This window comes from Cydia splendana, chromosome 5 (assembly GCF_910591565.1).
Source record: "Cydia splendana chromosome 5, ilCydSple1.2, whole genome shotgun sequence".
Taxonomy (NCBI): Eukaryota; Metazoa; Arthropoda; class Insecta; order Lepidoptera; family Tortricidae; genus Cydia; species Cydia splendana.
In genome coordinates this window covers 1,277,198-1,296,618 of record NC_085964.1, presented here as the reverse complement: position 1 = coordinate 1,296,618, position 19,421 = coordinate 1,277,198, and the positions used below count along the sequence as shown (strand labels likewise).

The following is a 19,421-nucleotide window of genomic DNA, read 5'->3' as shown; positions in this document are numbered from 1 at the left end:
CTTTTATTACTGCCTATTTTATGTACCTCGTCCCCCGCTACCCGCGTGGCGCGCATGCGCGGATCGAGAGAGATCGGCGCATGCGCGCAGACTTCCTATCTCTTTCTAATAAGATACCTCTCTTTCTAATATGATACCTCTCTTTCTAATATGATACCTCTCTTTTCCTCGGCCCTCAAGCTTTCTTTATTTAAATATTTATTAATTTACAAGTTTTATTTCTTATGCTATTCTACCTAACTTATTTTTCTAATTAGACTTTTTTCCTAATTAGCCTATTATCACATTCTTATTTGAAAGGCGCAAAGTGTGTGTCGCCGCCGGCGACCCACACTTTGCCCCTCCCGTTATGCAGAGTTACGTAATGAAACACAATAGGAGGATATTTTATTATTCACAAACTTTGGCTTATCTAAATTATATCTTAATTATTTTATTATCTAGTTACATCTTATTAATCTAAACGCGCGTCGTGTACATTTCTCCCGCCGTCGCTTCGCGAACCTACTGGTAGCACGACGATCTTCTTTGTCGGCCTCCTCAGCACGTGTCCCTTGCTCGTAGAGACGTCCACGACTCGAACCACGCCATCCTTGCCCGGGTACGTCTGCGTCACTATCCCCCGTGGCCATGTGTTACGGGGGAGGTTGGAGTCGCAGATGATGACGACGTCTCCGACGGCCGGGGCGACTCCTCCGTCGTAGGGCTCCCGCCGGTGTTGGAGTAGCGGCGCGTACTCGCGAACCCAGCGCTGCCAGAAGGTGTCGGCGAGCTGCTGGGCGCGCTTCCAGTGTTGTCGCGCGTTGGTGTCGCTCTCCTCGAAGGTGCCGGGTGCAGGTGAGTAGCAGTCCGGCCCCAGCAGGATCATGTTCGGGGTCAAGGCCGGCGGGTCCTCTGGATTCACGGCCACGTAGGTCAGCGGTCTTGAGTTGACGGTTGCCTCCGCCTCCGCCAGTAGGGTCTGCAGGGTCTCGTCGCTCGGGTACTTCTCGTGCAGCGTAGCCTTCATTGCTTCTTTGACGGTGCGCACCATACGTTCCCACACGCCCGCCATGAATGGGGCGGCGGGGGGAAGGAAACGCCAATTGATGCGGCGTGCGTGGGCGGCGTCTCTCATTGCTTCCGCCAGCTCTCGGTGTGCACCTCTGAAGGCAGTCCCGTTGTCACTCCACAGTTCGGTAGGGCACCCGCGCCGAGCGATAAAGCGGCGCAGTGCGTTGATGGCGGAGTCGGTGCTCAGTGAGGCAACCATCTCCAGGTGTACGGCCCTCGACGTCATACAGGTGAACAGTGCGACGTACCTTTTCTCTCTATGACGGCCCACTGTAACTTCTTGCGGCCCGTAGTAGTCCAGACCCGTGTATGTGAAGGGCCTAACGTGATGTGCTAGGCGCGCCGCTGGCAGGTCACCCGTAGATGGCGCCGCGGGCTTGGCGCGACGCAGGCGACACTTTGGGCACTGGGCGATCACTTGTTTCACTGTCGGTCTTATTTTCACTATATGCACACGCTGTCGCAGATCGTTAACCACTATTTCGGTGCCGCCGTGATGTAACTGTTCGTGAACGTGAGAAACATATAACTTTGTATAGTGATGTTTCCCGTGTAGCACTATAGGTCGCACTGTCTCTTCTTGTAAGTCGCCGGCCGCTATTCTGCCCCGCAGACGTATAATGTGATCGCCGTCCATATAGACACTCAGCTTGGCCAGTCGGTCGTCCTTGTCTGGCGCGCGGCCGCTTGCTATGCGCCCTCTCTCTTTTTCGTAGCTATCTTCTTGTGAGGCGCGTACTAGTAGTTTCTCGGCGGCACTTAGGTATTTGGCTTCTAACACTAAGTACTTCTTATCTTCTTGTGGCGGCGTAGCGGCGATCTTGACAGGTCGGCTGCCCTAAGCAGAAAACAAGTAACCCAGTTTTGACAAATTTTTGAGGAGAGCAAAAAAACGTAATGTGTCAGTTTTGTTAGGTATTTGGTCTAAAATGTAACATCTGTTTATACCATTATGTTAAAGGCTATAAAATTAAGTATATACAGACTTTATTTTTTGTTATTCTTGTATATTAAACTTTGTACAGGCATAAAATGTTTTCTGTGTAGTTTACTCCCCGAAAATCTCCGAACCATTCTACACAAATTCAAGTATCTCGTGTTTAGCTTGGAAATAGCAAGCACTTTAGCTTCTTAAATACTAAACATATTTGGCTCTCCGCTCAATAACTTTTCCAATTTTCATGCAATTCTGAAGGATATGGTACCAAATGAAAGCTAATAACATAAGCTACCGAAAACTGATTTTTATTTCTTTCAGGTTTATCGACTTCAAAATCCCTGTTAGATATTAAACGCTTGAAAAAAAATTATATTTTTTTATATATTTTAAAGTTCTTTTCTATTGGAAAATAGACTGTTTTTAATTAGTGATTGATGTTGCCATCCTCGTACCTTCTGACACATGGTTATTGGTACCTATTTCATCGATTTTATTTATTTTCAGTGATTATTTTGTGATACAATGACCCATTCCTTCAACAAACCCTCTGTCTTCGTGGATGGGTGGTACCTACAGGATCCTGCTTCCGAACTTTTCTTTTATAGGGTTCCATACCTCATAAGGAAAAAACGGAACCCTTATAGGATCACTTTGTTGTCCGTCCGTCCTCCGTCCATTTGTCTGTCAAGATCATTTGTCTCGGAAACGCGTGGAGGAGGTATCGAGTTGAAATTAAAACCATATACTCAGGTCTACATTCCCTTAAAGATGTAGAAAAAAATCAAACATCTACATTAACGTAAAAAAAAAGATACGGTGGTTTATGCCAAAATACGTAAGTATATTTCGACATTCTCAAGAGATTCAAAATTTAAAGGGTACCTAAGTAGGTGGGTAATAGGTAGCTAGGTCAACGAGAAGTCCCGTTGCCCTAGAACTATGAGATTTGGCAAGTAATATTGTATTACATTATAAGTACAGGGAATAATTTGAAAACTATAAATTTGTAGAAAAAAAAAAACAATAACTAAATTTGTAAGGAACGCTCGGTGGGCGTGTCCGACTTGCATTTTTTTATAGTCCTATTTGACAGACGTGTTTGATAGGAATGAGGCAGGTGCATGGAATGGTGAGAGCTGGTGAGTTCATAAAAATCAATATTTGGGGACAATCTTACACTGGTTGACCTAGCCCCAAATTAAGCAAAGTTTGTACTATGAGTACTAGGCGACGATATATACCTACATACGTGTATAGATAAATACATACTTAGGTACATAGTTACTTTATTTACAATTTAACTTTACTTGTAACAAAGTAAAAATCTAACTAAATCCTTCAAGTCAGTTTTAGCTATTTCTTATAAAACCATATCGATCTGAAATTTTGCTGATATACACCTATTAATATGGTAAGTAATTAGTGGATCTCTTTAGTGGCTAGAGTTAAACCAAGAAAAGTCTGCAGAGATTTTGACAGCACAAGGTCAATCTCGAGAAGTCTATTAGTAGAGTTAGACCAAGAAAAGTCTGCATAGATGTTGAGAGCACACCAGTGCAGGTGTTATTTTAAACGTCAAACTTCTATGAAATTATGACATAAATAACACTGGCACTGGTGTGCTCTCAACATCTCTGCAGCCTTTTCTTGGTCGAACTCTACTAATAGACTTCTCGAGATTGACCTCAGATGATTCACTTTACCACATAATAAGTGTCTTTATAAAAATTCAAATTTTGGCATTATTCCTGGATTAAATATTTCCCTTTTGGTCAATTGAATACAGTCAGTTGTTGTTTGTTTCTAATTTTTTCCAAAACCTTTGGCACGGATACGGCATAATTATGATTTCCTCTTTCTTTGGCGTATTCTAGTGTTCTGTTTTCATTACTGTAGAGTCTACAGTATAGACAATACATATATTTTAAATTGTTGTAACAACACTTTTTCTTTAAACTTAAATTTCACAGACTTTTCACCGTTGACAGGAATATTTGCTAAGCAAATTTGTTTTCTATGTATGTCTTTAAACAAAGGTACCTTTTGTATAAACTATGTAACTAATTTCTAACCTCAATCGCAGATTGTGTTGGGAGATACTTGTTTTACCATTGTAATAAACTAACTCGCAGCTACGAACATCTACGCTAAACTCAAGTATCTCGGTCATCTATATGAATTACAAGTATCTCTGTTTAGTTACTTGTCTTTAGCGTAGAAATGGGACATATACTTGAATTTAGCGTAGAATACAGGGTCAAAAAAAGATACTCGGATTTTAAAAACATGAATATTTTGAAAACTACACATTATTTTACAATTATTTTTTTGGTGAAAGATGCGCCTGAAATTGTAGATTCCGAAAATCCAAAAAAACCGTTTTTGAAAATTTTCGAGTTACTTGTTTTCTGCTTAGGGCAGCCGAGGTGTGCGTGTGTGAGTGGCACGCTTGTTCCAGGCGCCGTCTTGTGTCTCGTTTGCGCGCGTTCGTTTGCGCCTGGCCGCCGCGATAAGTTGTGTCGCGGGCCGGGCGGGGTCACGGGGTCGAGGGCGCACGAGGTCGATGAACTGTAGCACACGTGCGGTCGCACGTAGTAGTCGCGTCCACTTTGAGAAGCGCTCGAACTTAGGTATGGCCGCGTGTTTATTTTCAGGCACGGCGGCTGTCGCAGCACACGTCTCTTTTTCTTCACCGGTCACGGGAACTTCGACTTTATTCTCACGGGGCCAAGTCGATTCTTCATTGTACAGGAATGACGGGCCAACGAACCATCTGTGGCTCGTATCGAAGTCAGCTGGTGTGGCGCGGGTCGCGTCGTCGGCTACGTTGTGTGCTGTCGGTACCCATCTCCACTCGTTTTTCTTAGTGTGATCTTCTATCTCGGCGAGTCTGTGGGCCACGAACGTCTTGAATGTACGGGGCTCGGCGCGTATCCATGCTAGCGCCGTGCGAGAGTCGCTCCAGTATATTTTTGAAGCGATCTCGAAGTCGTGCTCTTCTATCACTGTTCTTGCTAGCCGTACGCCTAGGACGGCCGCCTGCAGCTCCAGTCTAGGTATGGAGATAGGCTTCCTAGGTGTGACGCGACTCTTGGCGGCGGCCAGGGCTATTTTGACTGACCCGTCGGCTCGCGTCATCCTCCAGTACACGGCGGCGGCGTATGCTTCTTCACTAGCGTCGACGAAAGTGTGTAGCTCGCGCACGGCGGCAGGCGTTGCGTCGTAGCATCTAGGTATTTTTAGGGTACCTAGGTCTCGCAGTTGTTGTAGCCACTCGCTCCAGCGCTCCCGCAGATTTTCGGGTATAGCTTCGTCCCAGCTCGTGTTATGTTGCCACGTGTCTTGCATTATTCGCTTGGCCGGCGTAGTGATAGGTGAAATCAGGCCGAGCGGGTCAAATATTGACATTATGATGCTTAGGGCTTCTCTCTTCGTCGGAGGCCGGAGGTCATTGACCACCTCGGGCTGAGCTCTTCTAGTGTTGAGGCGAAACCGGATGCTATCTTCGTTTGTGTCCCACAGCAGGCCGAGCGTTTTTTCTATCTCGCTCCCGCCGATAGGGACAGTGTTTCCCTCTCGCTCTTCGCTGCCGACGACGTCTCTTATTGCTTCATATTCGTTCGTAGCCCACCCACGCAGCTGAAACTTGGCTTGTTGGTGTACATGATCGACGTCTCTTGTCACTTGTCTTGCCTCTTCTATTGTGTTGAAGCTCTGGAGATAGTCGTCCATGTAGTGGTTGCGCTCTATTGCTCGCGCAGCCTCCGGGTACTGTGTCGCGTGCTCTCGTGCGTTTCTATTTTTGATGTATAGAGCGGTGCACGGCGATGACGACGCGCCGAATATAACTGAAGTCATGCGGTATTCTTCTGGCTCTCCCTCGCGGCGATCGCCCCTCCATAGGAAGCGAAGTGCGTCCCTGTCCTCTTCGCGTATCTTGATCTGCATGAACATCTCTTTCAGATCAGCTGAGACCGCGATGCTGTGTTGACGAAACTTCATGATGACGCCGGGTAGTGATTGCAGGAAATCTGGACCCGTGTGCAGCATGTCGTTGAGGCTGCGGCCGTGTGAGGTGGCCGCAGCATCATGGACCAGTCTTATCTTCGGCTTCTCTGGGTTGCAGACGGCGAAGTGAGGTAGGTACCACGTCCTGCCGCTTGGTGGCGTGGCCGCGCGCTCGGCGTAGCTTGAGGTGAGTAGATTGTTGACGCGCTCGGTGTATTGTTGTTTCAGGTTTGCGTCTCGATCCAGCTTCCTCTCGAGCGTGTGTAGCCGCTTCAGTGCGTCGTTGCGATTGTTGGGTATTCTTTCTTCTTGGTTGCGCCACAGTAGCCCCGTCTCGAACCTGCCGTCGGGTAAGCGGCGGCTCTTTTCTTCTAATATGCGAAGCGCTTGTTGTTCGGGATCGCTGCTCGGTCGCCTCGGCTCGATTGATAGGGACTCGAGAGCGAAATATTTCTTCATTGTTTCTTCTATGTTTTCGTTCGACTTGGCCCGCGTGAGGTGCGCACAGCAGTACGCGATCGGCTCCGCTCTAGTGGTGCGGCAGCCGTGAAGTACCCATCCTAGTAGGGTTCTTGAAGCGACGAGTTGATCGCGCCGTCCTTTTCTTATTTCCCGCGACACGATTAGCTCCCAGTTGTCTTGACCGATGAGTATTTGTGGGGTTGCGCCTTGGTAGGTTAACTTGTGCTTGAGTCCTCTGAGATGTGTGCAGCCATCTATCTCGCTCGCACCTATGGATTGTGTGGTGAAGCCCAGACTGCCGACGGTGTGCGCGTTTGGTATGCGCTGCTCCTGCCCGCCGTACTTGTTGCGTATGTAGACCTCGACCCTCCTGCTCTGATTGTGCTCCATCTCTTTCCCGCCTATGCCCTGCACCCACATTGGTTCGGTGGGGCCGTTGAGCCCGAGTGTGTCCGCCAGCGCCGAGTCGATAATTGTCACGGTGCTGCCTTCATCTAGTAGAGCGAAAGTGTCTGCTTCCGCCCGCGGGCCGCGTAGTGTGACTGGTACTATCTTCAGGTAGGCGCGTCTTGTTTGTGCTGTCGCGCAGGCGATCTGGTTCACTGCCGAGGCCACGACTTCTTCTGGCTTGCGTGGTGAGGGTGGCTCGGCAGCGGCTGCAGCGGCGGCCGCGGGTGGCGACTTCTCGTGGTGTAGTAGGCGATGATGTTTCATGGGGCAGCCCTGCTGGCCACAAGGCTTGGCGCGGCAGGCGAAGCGTCGATGCTTGCTGACGAGGCATCGGTAGCAAATGTTGTTCTTCTTGGCCACTTCCCAGCGCTCGTTCGTGTCGATCTTCATAAACTGCGGGCACGACGGCAATTGGTGCGTAGCGTGCTCACATAACGGGCACGCCGGCTTCTCTTCTTTTGGCTTCTTATTGATTTCGACTGCGGCGGCGTAGGTTCGCTCGGGCTTCTTTCTTGCACTTCTTACTTCTTTATGTTCCGTTGTATTTTCAGGCGGAGCGTAAGGCGTGCACTTGTCGGCTTCATTATTCAAAAAGTCGGCAATCTTCTTAAGTTCGGGCGTCTCTTCTCTTGTAGCTGCGTAGTCGTACCACTTGTTGCGAATTATCGGCGATAACTTGTCAACTATCGACCGCAGTAACTCGGGGTTGTAGAGATACTGCGGCTTCTTCAATATCTCGATAGTCGTCACTGTGTTAGCGATCCGGCTGGCGAATATGCACAGGTCACGTGGGTTGTCGGTGAGGCGCGGCAGTCCCTTTAGCTTCTCCAGTTCGTTGACAAGTAGTGCGTCTGGCCTTCCGTATCTTCTTTCTAGTGCTTTGATGACGTCTTCTGGATGCGGCTGGCTGATGAGGAGGGCGCTGACGGCCTCCCAGGCGACACCTTTTAGACTTCTTCTTATACGGGCGACGTTTTCACTTGCGGAGAAACTGGGCGCGGACTCGTTGTACGCGGCCTTAAATTGTAGCCACTCGGTACACAGGCCACTAAACGTCGGCAGGTCAGGTATGTACTTCTTGTAAGACTTGCTGGCTTGAATGGCTTCTGTGAGGGCGGCGGTTAGCGACGACACGTCCATCGCACGAGCATCTTCGTATGTTTCCGGTCGCGCGCGTCGTCTAGTAGTGCGCGCGGCGGGCTCTTGCGTTTCTTCTATATGGGCGGCCTCTTCTAATGTTGTCGCTCGTTCGGGTCGGCGATTGAACCAGTCAGCGATGCGCTGTGGAGCGAGGTCCTCTTCCTCTTCTGACTCCTCTCTTGATGACGCCAGGTCTATTCTTTCTTGACGTATTCTCGCTAGCTCGGTTTCCGCTTGCACGCGCTTCAGTTCTAGCTCGGCTAACCTCTCCTTGGCCTCCAACTCCGCGAGGAGTCTCTTGCTGGAGGCCTTGGATCGGTGTGACCGAGCGGGCTTCGTCGGCGGTCTCGGTGGCGGCATCAGTTCGACGGGGTTGCGCTCGACGATCGTGGCGGCGAGGCTGGCCGCAGGTGTGGCCTTAATGCCCGACGTGTCAGCGGGGTGGACGGCGTTGCTCGGCCCGGGTAGGTCCTCTGGTGTGGGACGCGTCTTCCTGATGGCGCCCGTACCCGACGATGCAGCTGTGTCCAACGTCTTCGCTGAGTCCGACGTTGCGCCTGTGCCCGACGTAGTGCCTGTGCCCGACGTAGTGCCGGTGCCCGACGTAGTGCCGGTGCCCGACGTGGTGCCGGTACCCGACGTGGTGCCGGTGCCTGACGTGGTGCCGGTTTCCTCGGAGCTCGGAGATTTTGCGGTATTTTCTGACGACTCTTCATCTTCCTTGTTGTGGTTGTTTCTTGTTACTACCATCTTGCTGTGTTCTTGCTTCAGAGATCCGGCTTCGACGAGGACCAAACAATGTGAGTGTTAGGCCCTATCTTCATACATCGCAGCGGGGTGCGCAGGGGGGGGGAGAGTGGACTGTAGAAATTCTCGTAGGCGGCAGAGGATGGAGCAATAAAACAACGCAGCTGGCTTCTTCAGATGCAGGAGGGTCGAGGTTGGAGAGGTTTCTTCTTTTCCTTTTAGTTGTTTCCTAGTCGGCTGCTGGCTCTGGACTGACGCTGAGCGGGGCGACGTACCGGCTTTTATTACTGCCTATTTTATGTACCTCGTCCCCCGCTACCCGCGTGGCGCGCATGCGCGGATCGAGAGAGATCGGCGCATGCGCGCAGACTTCCTATCTCTTTCTAATAAGATACCTCTCTTTCTAATATGATACCTCTCTTTCTAATATGATACCTCTCTTTTCCTCGGCCCTCAAGCTTTCTTTATTTAAATATTTATTAATTTACAAGTTTTATTTCTTATGCTATTCTACCTAACTTATTTTTCTAATTAGACTTTTTTCCTAATTAGCCTATTATCACATTCTTATTTGAAAGGCGCAAAGTGTGTGTCGCCGCCGGCGACCCACACTTTGCCCCTCCCGTTATGCAGAGTTACGTAATGAAACACAATAGGAGGATATTTTATTATTCACAAACTTTGGCTTATCTAAATTATATCTTAATTATTTTATTATCTAGTTACATCTTATTAATCTAAACGCGCGTCGTGTACAATAATCAATCTACTGGATCACATACAATACAATAGTACATTACGATACAAGTTCGAATAGTAGGAACGAGTGACGATAAATTGAAACACGACCGAAGGGAGTGCTTTAAATCGACACGAATCGCGAATTACAACTGTATTGTACAACGTTTTAAATTATGACCCTTTAAATTTTCCTCTACCTCTACGATACCTCTCTAGGGCGGTAAAGTAGCACCATATGAACTGTAAAAGAATTTTCAAATTATTACATCTTCAGCAAAACTTATACAATACATCCCCAAAAAGCATAGAGAAATTACATATCACAACACATTTCGAGAAATATACGATATGAAAACAAACACCTTATCACCAGGAAACGTGACATTTCAATTCCGTAAACCAGTGCCATCAAACCAGCAATTTTATTACCAACCCTCTCATATAAAATATCACAACGTCTTACACCACGAAATCCGCAAGCAAAAATGTAACGTAACTTATTTCTACATAACAGACCCAGCCGCAGCCGCTGAAGCTGTTTAATGCATCATTGAAATTTGGGCATTTCTCGTTATGTTGGGAGGGGGAAGGGGTGTTGTGTGAGGCGGGTCAGGGGGACACGAGAAAACGTGTTAGTATGCCCAACGCGTGCTCAGTCCGCTAGCATTTGACGCTTTCGTGGGTTCACGGTTCAGCCATATAAGACCAGGGATGTAGCGGAATTCGTATTTTTAAAACCTTGGGGATTTTGTTAAAAAGAGCAATAAGCGTATGGGGACGGTCGGAATGCATAAGGAGGCCCGAGCGGCGTGAAATAATTATTTTACTCTTTTTTAGACGGTCTGTGTGAGATACTGATATCATACTTGGATTTAGGAGTGCTGTTATGCGTAGGTACGTTTCAACTCGACTGCTGCATAAGGACTGTATCGTTTATTATGGGTACAACTTTACTTAGCCGTTTTTTCTGGTATTATATTTTTATTAAAAAATTACACATATAGTTTAATTAGTGCTTTAATAATAAGTAACATTTCGTCCTGGGAGATCACGTAAAGCATATGGTTGGGACAATATTTACCTAATCCTCCCGAGTTACTACAACGATTTTGGACAAATACTACAAGAAAATTTGCGGTTTGCGAACAAGACGAGATATTACACAAAAAAATCGTAATATGTAAACATCAATTACATATGATTCGTAAAGTGAAACATCTGGGCATACTCTAATAATTTCTTTTACTTGGAAAAAAATTTTGGATCTGTGCATGGTGGCCTTTTAGAGAATATGGCATGTTACTTACGACAACCCCGACTTTGGTATACAATATAACCATCATGGAGCGTTTCTATCGACCTGTTCTAGTCATGGTTCAACGCCATGAATGTCCGTTAGGCTTTGGATTTCGGTAGATTCTTATAGCTGTTTCCCTCATTTCGCTTGCGTCAGAAATTGACGGGAATCGAAAATGTTGCATAAAAAGTCGTTTTCATGTAAAGATAAAAAGTCACCACATTTATTCTGCGGATGTTCAATTGAGCAATCATGAAAAGAACACTTTGATGGCATATTTTGGCAGCATATTAACCTTTTGTTTCTTTAAATCGTACAAAGGAATCGGTGAAATAGTCTCAAATTAAGCTCGATAGGCTTGTCCAAATTATATTTGCTAGGCGGTATTAAAATCATCATAAAGTCCCTAAAATAAATGTAAAACCTTCTTATATCAGATACGGCTTAAAAATACCCCCAGATTGTGCCTTAAGAACATAGTAATACAAAATAATACACACGTCAACAGTTAGACCAGGTTTTATCTGTACCCATAATAAACGATCTGTATCGTTTATTATGGGTACAGATAGATCCTTAATGGAAAGTTGTTATTGAGGAGGCATATGCTGATGGCAATAAAATATTAATTTGTCATTACAATCAAAACACACCAGGCAGGTCTTTTTTATACCTCGGTGATAAAAGTGAGCGATCGTTAAGGTCGCATCATAACAATCCAGACAAATTGTTAAGTTATTAGGATAGGTCTCCCGCTAGTCTGTTTTGTTACAAGTGGTAATTTACCAAAGACAAAATTAATTTTCAATTCACACTCATATAATTGATTAATATACCACTGCTTTTACCTTAGAGCACACAAAAACATTCCGTCCCAGATCCCCGCGCAGATAGCGGAAAGTATTCAAACCAAATTAATTCAAAACAAATGGGAATTTCCTCCAAAAACCCTTTGAGAGGGTATTTTGCTTAATTATTATGATTATGTAAGATAATTACTGTACTAAGAAAATTTTAATGAATTTTAAGTATAATTAGAAGCTTCGTAACATTGTAACCAATATGCATACGACTTAAGAATATATCAGTTTCTGTTAAACATTTTCGTAAATTTACAACTTTAATAATTAATGAAAATTCGCCGGGTATTTAGCCCGTTTTTTTTCTAGATAGGCTGGTGTTCTTCTTTGTCCTAGTACAAATTATTATAAGAATACTTAAATGGCCACTAGTTTAGTATTATTCAAGCATGTTTTATGCATACACATACATGCATGCATACATACTCGTATTTTATTTTTATACGGAAACAAACGTGATATTGAGTGTAGGTATATGAAATGGGTAATAGAAATGCTTAATCAAAATATAGGGTGTGTAATGTTTTTAATAACAACTATTTTAGAATTTTCATATTGCATAATTCGAATTGCATAATTTTGAAATGCAGAAATGATTATTTAGTATAAAAACAAAATGAATAAGAACAAATTGCATAATTTCAGAAATAATAATAATTCAGTTACGTAGTAATGTATTTGCATAACAGGCAATCAGTATAATGATCACTTTCTATACTATTTAATGCTCGTAACGTTCTTTTTCCATAAAAACCACGCACGGCTTCTAAATGTCCGGGACCCCATGGTCCCGAAAATTTGTAATAGACAGACAAAATAATAATAATAATTCAGCCTATACACGCCCCACTGCTGGGCACAGGCCTCCTCTCATGATCGAGAGCGTAATAAAATGTGTACTATTATAAAATAAGTCGGTTCTGGCGCTTCGCAGGCCACTGCCGCGGCACGCTCGCTTCGCTCGCTCGGCTCGCGCGCTGTAGGGTCGCAGTTCTACCTAACACTCCTCCTCGCTTCGCTCGTCGTCGTACCTAACGGCGACCTGCCTTAAGGTAGAATATGTAAGCTGTTTTATAATTTATGTCATAATATTATATTATGTCACCCGATTATTCGTTAAAATATAGTTCTACATTTTAATCATAATACTAACTGTATGTTATAACAAGTAAAATTACTCCTAGTGATCGTTATAAACAACGTTTTTATGGTTATAAAACATGCTGTAATTTAATTGTTATAACGAATAATATTATGGATTTTGTTTCTATACATTATGTTTATTATGAGTTTTAAAAGTAGTTAAATGTAATTATGCAAAATGTGTGTATTAAAATTGAACGGCACCCCAAAATATATTGTTATTTTCCGTAGGTAATTCAATATACATTTTATTAAATAGGTACGTAAGGAGGGTATATGTAGATTAAGATAATTATGTAGTTGTGTTCGTGTTATAAAAAAAATAAACAGGAGATTTAAATCTACATCATACTAAATTTTTGTGAGATTTGACTGAAATGAATCCACTTTTTTCTTATGTTTGCTGCGGGGTCCTTTGTAATAATTGAAATGTTTGATAGTTTGAGCATTTGGTTTTGTAATATACGTAAACTTATAACACTTTTTATAATAATAATATCCTTTACGAGCGAAGTGTGAGAAAAACGAATATTTTGTATTACACCATCCCGAGTAATTATATGCATAAACTTTTCTTTTTCAGGGAGATAATTATGTTCAGAAAGACTTAATTACGTTATAATTAATTTTATACGTTGGTTATTCTCGTGTCGTAAAAAGCTAACGAACCAAATATATACTCCGTCGTAATGAGGAATATGTCTTATTATTAATATATATTTACCATTCCTTATTTCCCGAAAGTATTTTTGAGTTAATGTGACATTTTTAAGGGGCCCACTGATTAACAGTCCGCCGGCCGGTATCGGCCTGTCAGTTAGAACAAAATTTTGACAGTTCCGAACAACTGATACCGTCCGGCGGACTGTTAATCAGTGGGCCCCTTTATGGCGATTACTGCTGCGGCATTATATAAATCAAAATCAAAAATTAAATTAGAAACTGTCATGCTAATTCGAACGTATATCAGAATAATATTTAAATGATTTTTTTTAGTTACTGTGCAATACACTGGTATCTCATTGTTCGAATACTCGCATATTAGTGCAAGCGAGATGTATAGAAAGTAATTTACGTAGACGCGAGCGAGTCAATGTCAAAACTGGTGGTAGCTGTACTGGTGACAGGTCTTAGGTTACTTTAAATAAGATATTTACTGGAACAGTTACGAGGACACGGACGTCTAAACGGACCTTAGTCATTATATTATTTGACAGCGTACAAGTGACAATATAAGTATTCAGATTAAATTACAACACTCCATTATTATACCATTCTTCATCCCACCCTTCTGAGCTTCTTGACTTAACATCCATTGTGTATTTCAATAGAATCTTCAAGAAATTGCCTTATATTGTTAAACAGTAAATTTCCGTTTCAAAACAATGTTTCCTCATAATTTCTCGACTGTTACACTCTTACGAATTCTCAACAAGTTTCGTCAACTTTTTAAGAGCTCCTTCGCGGGTTTTAGGGTGGTTTTGTGAATTAAGAAAGGATACTTTTGCCCAGTGGATTGTAAAATAAGTTTTTAGCAAAAATTTCACTTTTGGTAGAAACTTATAAATAAATAAAAACATCCATGACTCAGGTTAAAACATTTGTGTTCATCATACAAATAAATGCCCTTACCGGGATTCGAATCCGGGACCATCGGCTTCACAGATCACATGAGAGGGGGAAGTTGGAGCTTAAACAGCACGACCCGACTTAGGCCCGACGTGAGCTTGTCAAGACACTAGGCCAGATCAGTCGTCCAACTTCGACTTTTATCGCTGACTGTACTTTTCTTTCTACAGGCAACTAATACTCACCGAGACATATTCTCAAAAACCCCAAACACTATTATTAGGTTGCGTTGTTTTATCACAGCGTTCCTATTCCTATGGGCACCTCCTGTCTCCATCATCGGGTCAGCTCGATGGTACCATGATATTGCATTGTCACCCGACTTATATACCTATGCAGTTCAATCGGAAATCGGGAAGAGGGTCAAATTTAGCTTCCAAGATTTGACCCACACTAAAGCAACTAACTTACATACTAACAGTGCAAGTTATATAAAAGCTTGTAATCAAAATACCCAAAAGCGTTAGTATATAGCTATATAAAGGGATTTTGCTTCCTTGCAGAAATTCCTTTTGCAACGCTAAACTATTTCTTTAGGTCCCCTTAAAGACTCCATTTCGTCTGAGATTTTTAGGACTTTCCCTAGGCCAAATTCATAGAGAGCCCCTATAAATAATCATATTGAACCCCGGAATATTAGGGCCATGTTCTCGAAAGGGTGCAGGCCTAATATATCACGGCGAGGGTCTACATTTCATGCGTTACTTTTTCACATTCAGCTTTTAGTGCGGTTTTGAGAGTGTTTATTTGGTAGGAGTGTTTGCTTTTACTTTGAGACTTTTTTCGATACCTATTCTGTAGTCGAGAGTATTTACAGCTAATGACGGCATATTTGATTTTTGTGGAAATGATACTTTAACGGTAATATTTTTTTAATTAAAACAAAAGATAAAAAAAATAAATTATCAAACAAAAGTTATTTCCAATAATCGACAACAAAAAGAAACATACCGTTTTATTAATTGGCAGTGCTTTTGACAATTTGTTTGAAAATGTGCGGCAATGATGACATTTGTCAAAAGTCAGAATCCTATTAATGTCATAAATAAAAAAGATAATCAAAACGGTCGAAGAAGGTTTCATACTATTTATTACCTCAGGAGCTACTAACACATACAGGTTGCTCCAAAGTAAAAAAATCGTTTTGTTATTTTCTTCGTAATCGCTACACCGATTGTTATGATACTTTGTATACTGGTTCTAAATACCCTAATGCATATGTACATTTCGGCTTTGTCCAATGGCTAAGGGACACCCTGTATACATTGATTAGTATTCTCACATAATATAATTATGTTATTTGCGTTTAGTTCGGGGCAAACATATTATTATGATCTCTCATTAAACACTAATTCATATGTAATTACTTTACAAGTGGAGCTTTGGTTTAAATGTCTCCCAGCTACCTACCGGTACCTATATATTGCACTTCCTTAAATTAAGGTCAATGTGGCTAATTCCGTCCACTAACGTTTTTCTCGAACAATGAACAAAATTTATAATTTCGTCGGCAAAGCAACGCTTGCTTTAATTTCAGCAATCAAAAGCAAATGTATTTCTTTCCTGCGATTGATAATCAAAGAAATATACGCTCGTGGACGGAATAGCCCCTATGACGGAATTAGCCACATTGACCTGAAAACCATTTCTAAAATTTGAAAGTACCACAAAATGTACATACGGTTCCCTAACATAAGTATCCACTTTTTTATATAACTAGTATGGCAACTTGGCTACTTAAATTGGGGAACGGACCGTACAGTAACTTATATTGTAAAAAATAAATAAAAAATGTACAGTATGACTTTTTCCCTAAATATACAGTTAATGATTCGTGATTCTCAAAATCAACATTCGATTTGCATTCAACACAACTAACAAACTATTTTATAGCCGCATATAAATGCTAATAGCGAAGTAGTGTAACCCCCTATGTATTCCGACACAAGAAGTATATTTGTATGCCGGTGTTATGTAGATTTATATTGTATACAGGGTGTGGCGCCCCGAAATGTCCATAACCCATAACTCGTACCGCCAATAAAACGCCCCGGCCGAAGCGAAAATAATCTGAATTTACCCAACATTTTCCTGAAATTTCATGCATGCACTTTCAGATTTCGTACGGAAATTAGAAAACCGCGGTTTTAATATCGGTAGCGTTATTTTGCTCGGAATATTGCGTTGCTTTATAGTTGCTCCTTATTTTCTTTAACTATTGATTTTATATTAGGTACTTGTAACTTACAGTTAAAATCTCGCAAGTCCAATTTAACCAACTTTCTTCTAATAGTCACATCAATTCTAACTGTGCAAGCATCTAAATGGCGATACTATAATTTTGATACCATTGAACAGAACCGATCTGATGTTGGAGTCAGAAAATTGATACTCGTAGTCGAACTCTTTCGATGTCTTCAAGTATACACATCAAGTTTGGACTTTTGATTCGTTTTGATCAGTCAAATTAATAAGTTTTTCTTGTCAGAAACTTACTTACCTATATTGATTTACTTAGACATCAAATGCAAACGGTGAAGGGAAGAAATCGAATACGGTAATAACTATGTCGTATTGTAAAACATAAGTAAAAACTCTGAATGGCTTGATCGGTAAATTAATTAGATTGTATAATGTATGTAGGTATGTTGAAAGGTAAGACCAAGCCGCAGGCAAAAATTAAATTAAACATAGAATCATACAATAGATTTATTCCAACTATATCCAGTTGCAAAGACAAATTATGGCCCATTTTCGTTGCGAAATGTAATCATTTAACGATAAAACACTGACGAAACACCGAAGAAAGAGCGCTTATATTTATACAAAACCCCGGAAAACGCCTACTCATTAAAGACCCTTTGAAGTTGTTGGCAATAGGTTTGCCCTCCAGCCTAACTTTTAACGAACGAAACATTTTTTATGTCGTTAATTTGAATTCTATTATCAGTTTCTCGTATGGAGATGAATCTGCCCAGCAAAATTTCTTTAGCATATATATTATATATATATTTTTTTAATATTTGCATTAATGTTTTATCATAAACAAAAAACAAACATTATACATCTTTGAAAAATAGTTTATACATATAATGTTAATCGTTTGACGCATTATTTGGACTTGGACAATGTCTATGCAATGGTCAGCAAGGTTTTAGATTATCTCCTAACTCAGCTCTATGCTCGGATTTAGTACCTACAACTTCCCAAACATCGAAACGAATTCTGCACGTCGTAACTTCACATAATAAAGGAGTTACAGCCCGAACTCATACATTGAACAAATCTGCTAGATATCATTTATGATACACTCGGCCATCCCCACCTCCTGGAGTATCATTTCAATCGCTCACCAAGAGCGAGCGACTCAGAGATTACGACGACCAGTACGGTTACCATCAGTTTGTCACTGACATAAACGCCGTCGAGAACGTAATTTACTTTCTATACATCCCGTTTGCACTAATATGCGAGTGCGAGCGAGATGTATAGAAAATAAATTACGTCCTCGACGGCATTTATGTCAGTGACAAACTGATGGTAACCGTACAGTTTAACCGGTTTCTCCGTATACGAAATGTTATTACGGTGTAAAGTTCAGGTTATGCTGGTAATATTAAGATCGCGACTAGTTTGTGCTTATGCAGTGAATGTGAACGAACGTACTGACCTCCAGATCAGATAGCCAGGGTGGCCATAAACACATAATAAAACAGCTCGAGCCCGCCATCTTGCAAGATATGCTATTACCAAGCAAATCTTCCGAGACGTAAGTTGCATGCATTTAGGAGTCGCTATGAAATATATGGTAACGACGGGGGGCTTAAAGTATTTAGTACGTAAGTTGCGTTAGGTACAGTTACCTGCAATAATATGTTACACAACGAAGGGCGCAAAAATATCTGACACGATCTTATTTGAAGATGAGCTTACATATTTTTGCGGCCTTCGAAGAGTAACAGACTATTGCAGATGACTGTACTTATATATTGCTGAATATTTCGACTATCACAATGTTTTGAAATAAAATATAAATATTATGTTTTATCGTAAACAACAAGTATGTACAACATATAAAGGAGAAAGTGCCACGAAATGGCATATCAGTATGTTGCTGGTGACTTCCAGCGCTGATCTTCCAATGAAACCATAAGATGGGAAAAATCAAAATGGCGGTCAATCACGCAAAAGACAACAACTGATTTGGGTAAAGGATCTTCGATATTTGGTTCGTTTTCTTTGAGATGCTTGTTGCTGATTAGCTTTTGACTTCATTACATTTTAAATTACTTTATCGTAGGTCCTGGTCAGAAGAGTTAAGTATTTCGTATGTTTAATGCCGGTAATATTTTACTGTTTAGGACATCGAACAATTTTTTAATACTTAAGCTACGAAGTGGGTCAAGAAAGAAAGTAAAAGATAGCGATATGAAAAATTATTCAGAAAGAGAAATAATTTATACCTAAAAAATAAGTTCTCGTATGGGTATACATTACCTAAATAGGGCATTAATCTATAGCGTTAAACCTACGTATACTAGTAACTTTTTCTCGTAAAATTAATATACGCATTCAATGAAACCTGAAAAGGGTACATTGAAAAAACTACGTTTCAAGAGGTTAAATTAAGTGGCAACAACGAAAGCGGAATCGCGATACAGCGTGACTCGAATTATTTACTAATTTTCAGGGCCGTGAAGGGCTAGAAAGGGTCGCAGGATCGAGGGCAGGGAAGCCGATGCCGTTTTAACATTTTTATATGGTTTTCATCTCATTTTGATACCTTATCTTGAATATGAATTATAGTGTAAAAACAACCATTTGTGATGTGATTAATCATTTTTTCTACTAACATAATCACAGTTCAATCAAAGATAATTGATTGTAGTAAAGAGGTAAAGTCTAAGAAAAAACCGTGCCCCTTATTTTGAAATCCGTAACAGATGTCATT

General features: G+C 41.9%; 3 protein-coding genes across 3 annotated transcripts in view; all 3 read right to left on the bottom strand.

Moving 5' to 3' along the window:
• The window catches only part of LOC134790436 (nephrin), a 639,608-nt gene that overhangs the window by 607,227 nt on the left and 12,960 nt on the right, over positions 1–19,421 (bottom strand). The gene's annotated exons all lie outside the window — the stretch shown is intronic.
• LOC134790372 (uncharacterized) lies at positions 455–4,105 on the bottom strand. The gene is made up of 2 exons (XM_063761140.1): positions 4,094–4,105; positions 455–1,891 (listed from the first exon to the last, which is right to left on the bottom strand). The coding sequence occupies exons 1-2, from the start codon at positions 4,103–4,105 to the stop codon at positions 455–457; spliced, it is 1,449 nt and encodes a 482-aa protein (XP_063617210.1).
• On the bottom strand, positions 4,406–8,803 carry LOC134790371 (uncharacterized). Its single transcript, XM_063761139.1, has one exon. The coding sequence runs from the start codon at positions 8,801–8,803 to the stop codon at positions 4,406–4,408; it is 4,398 nt and encodes a 1,465-aa protein (XP_063617209.1).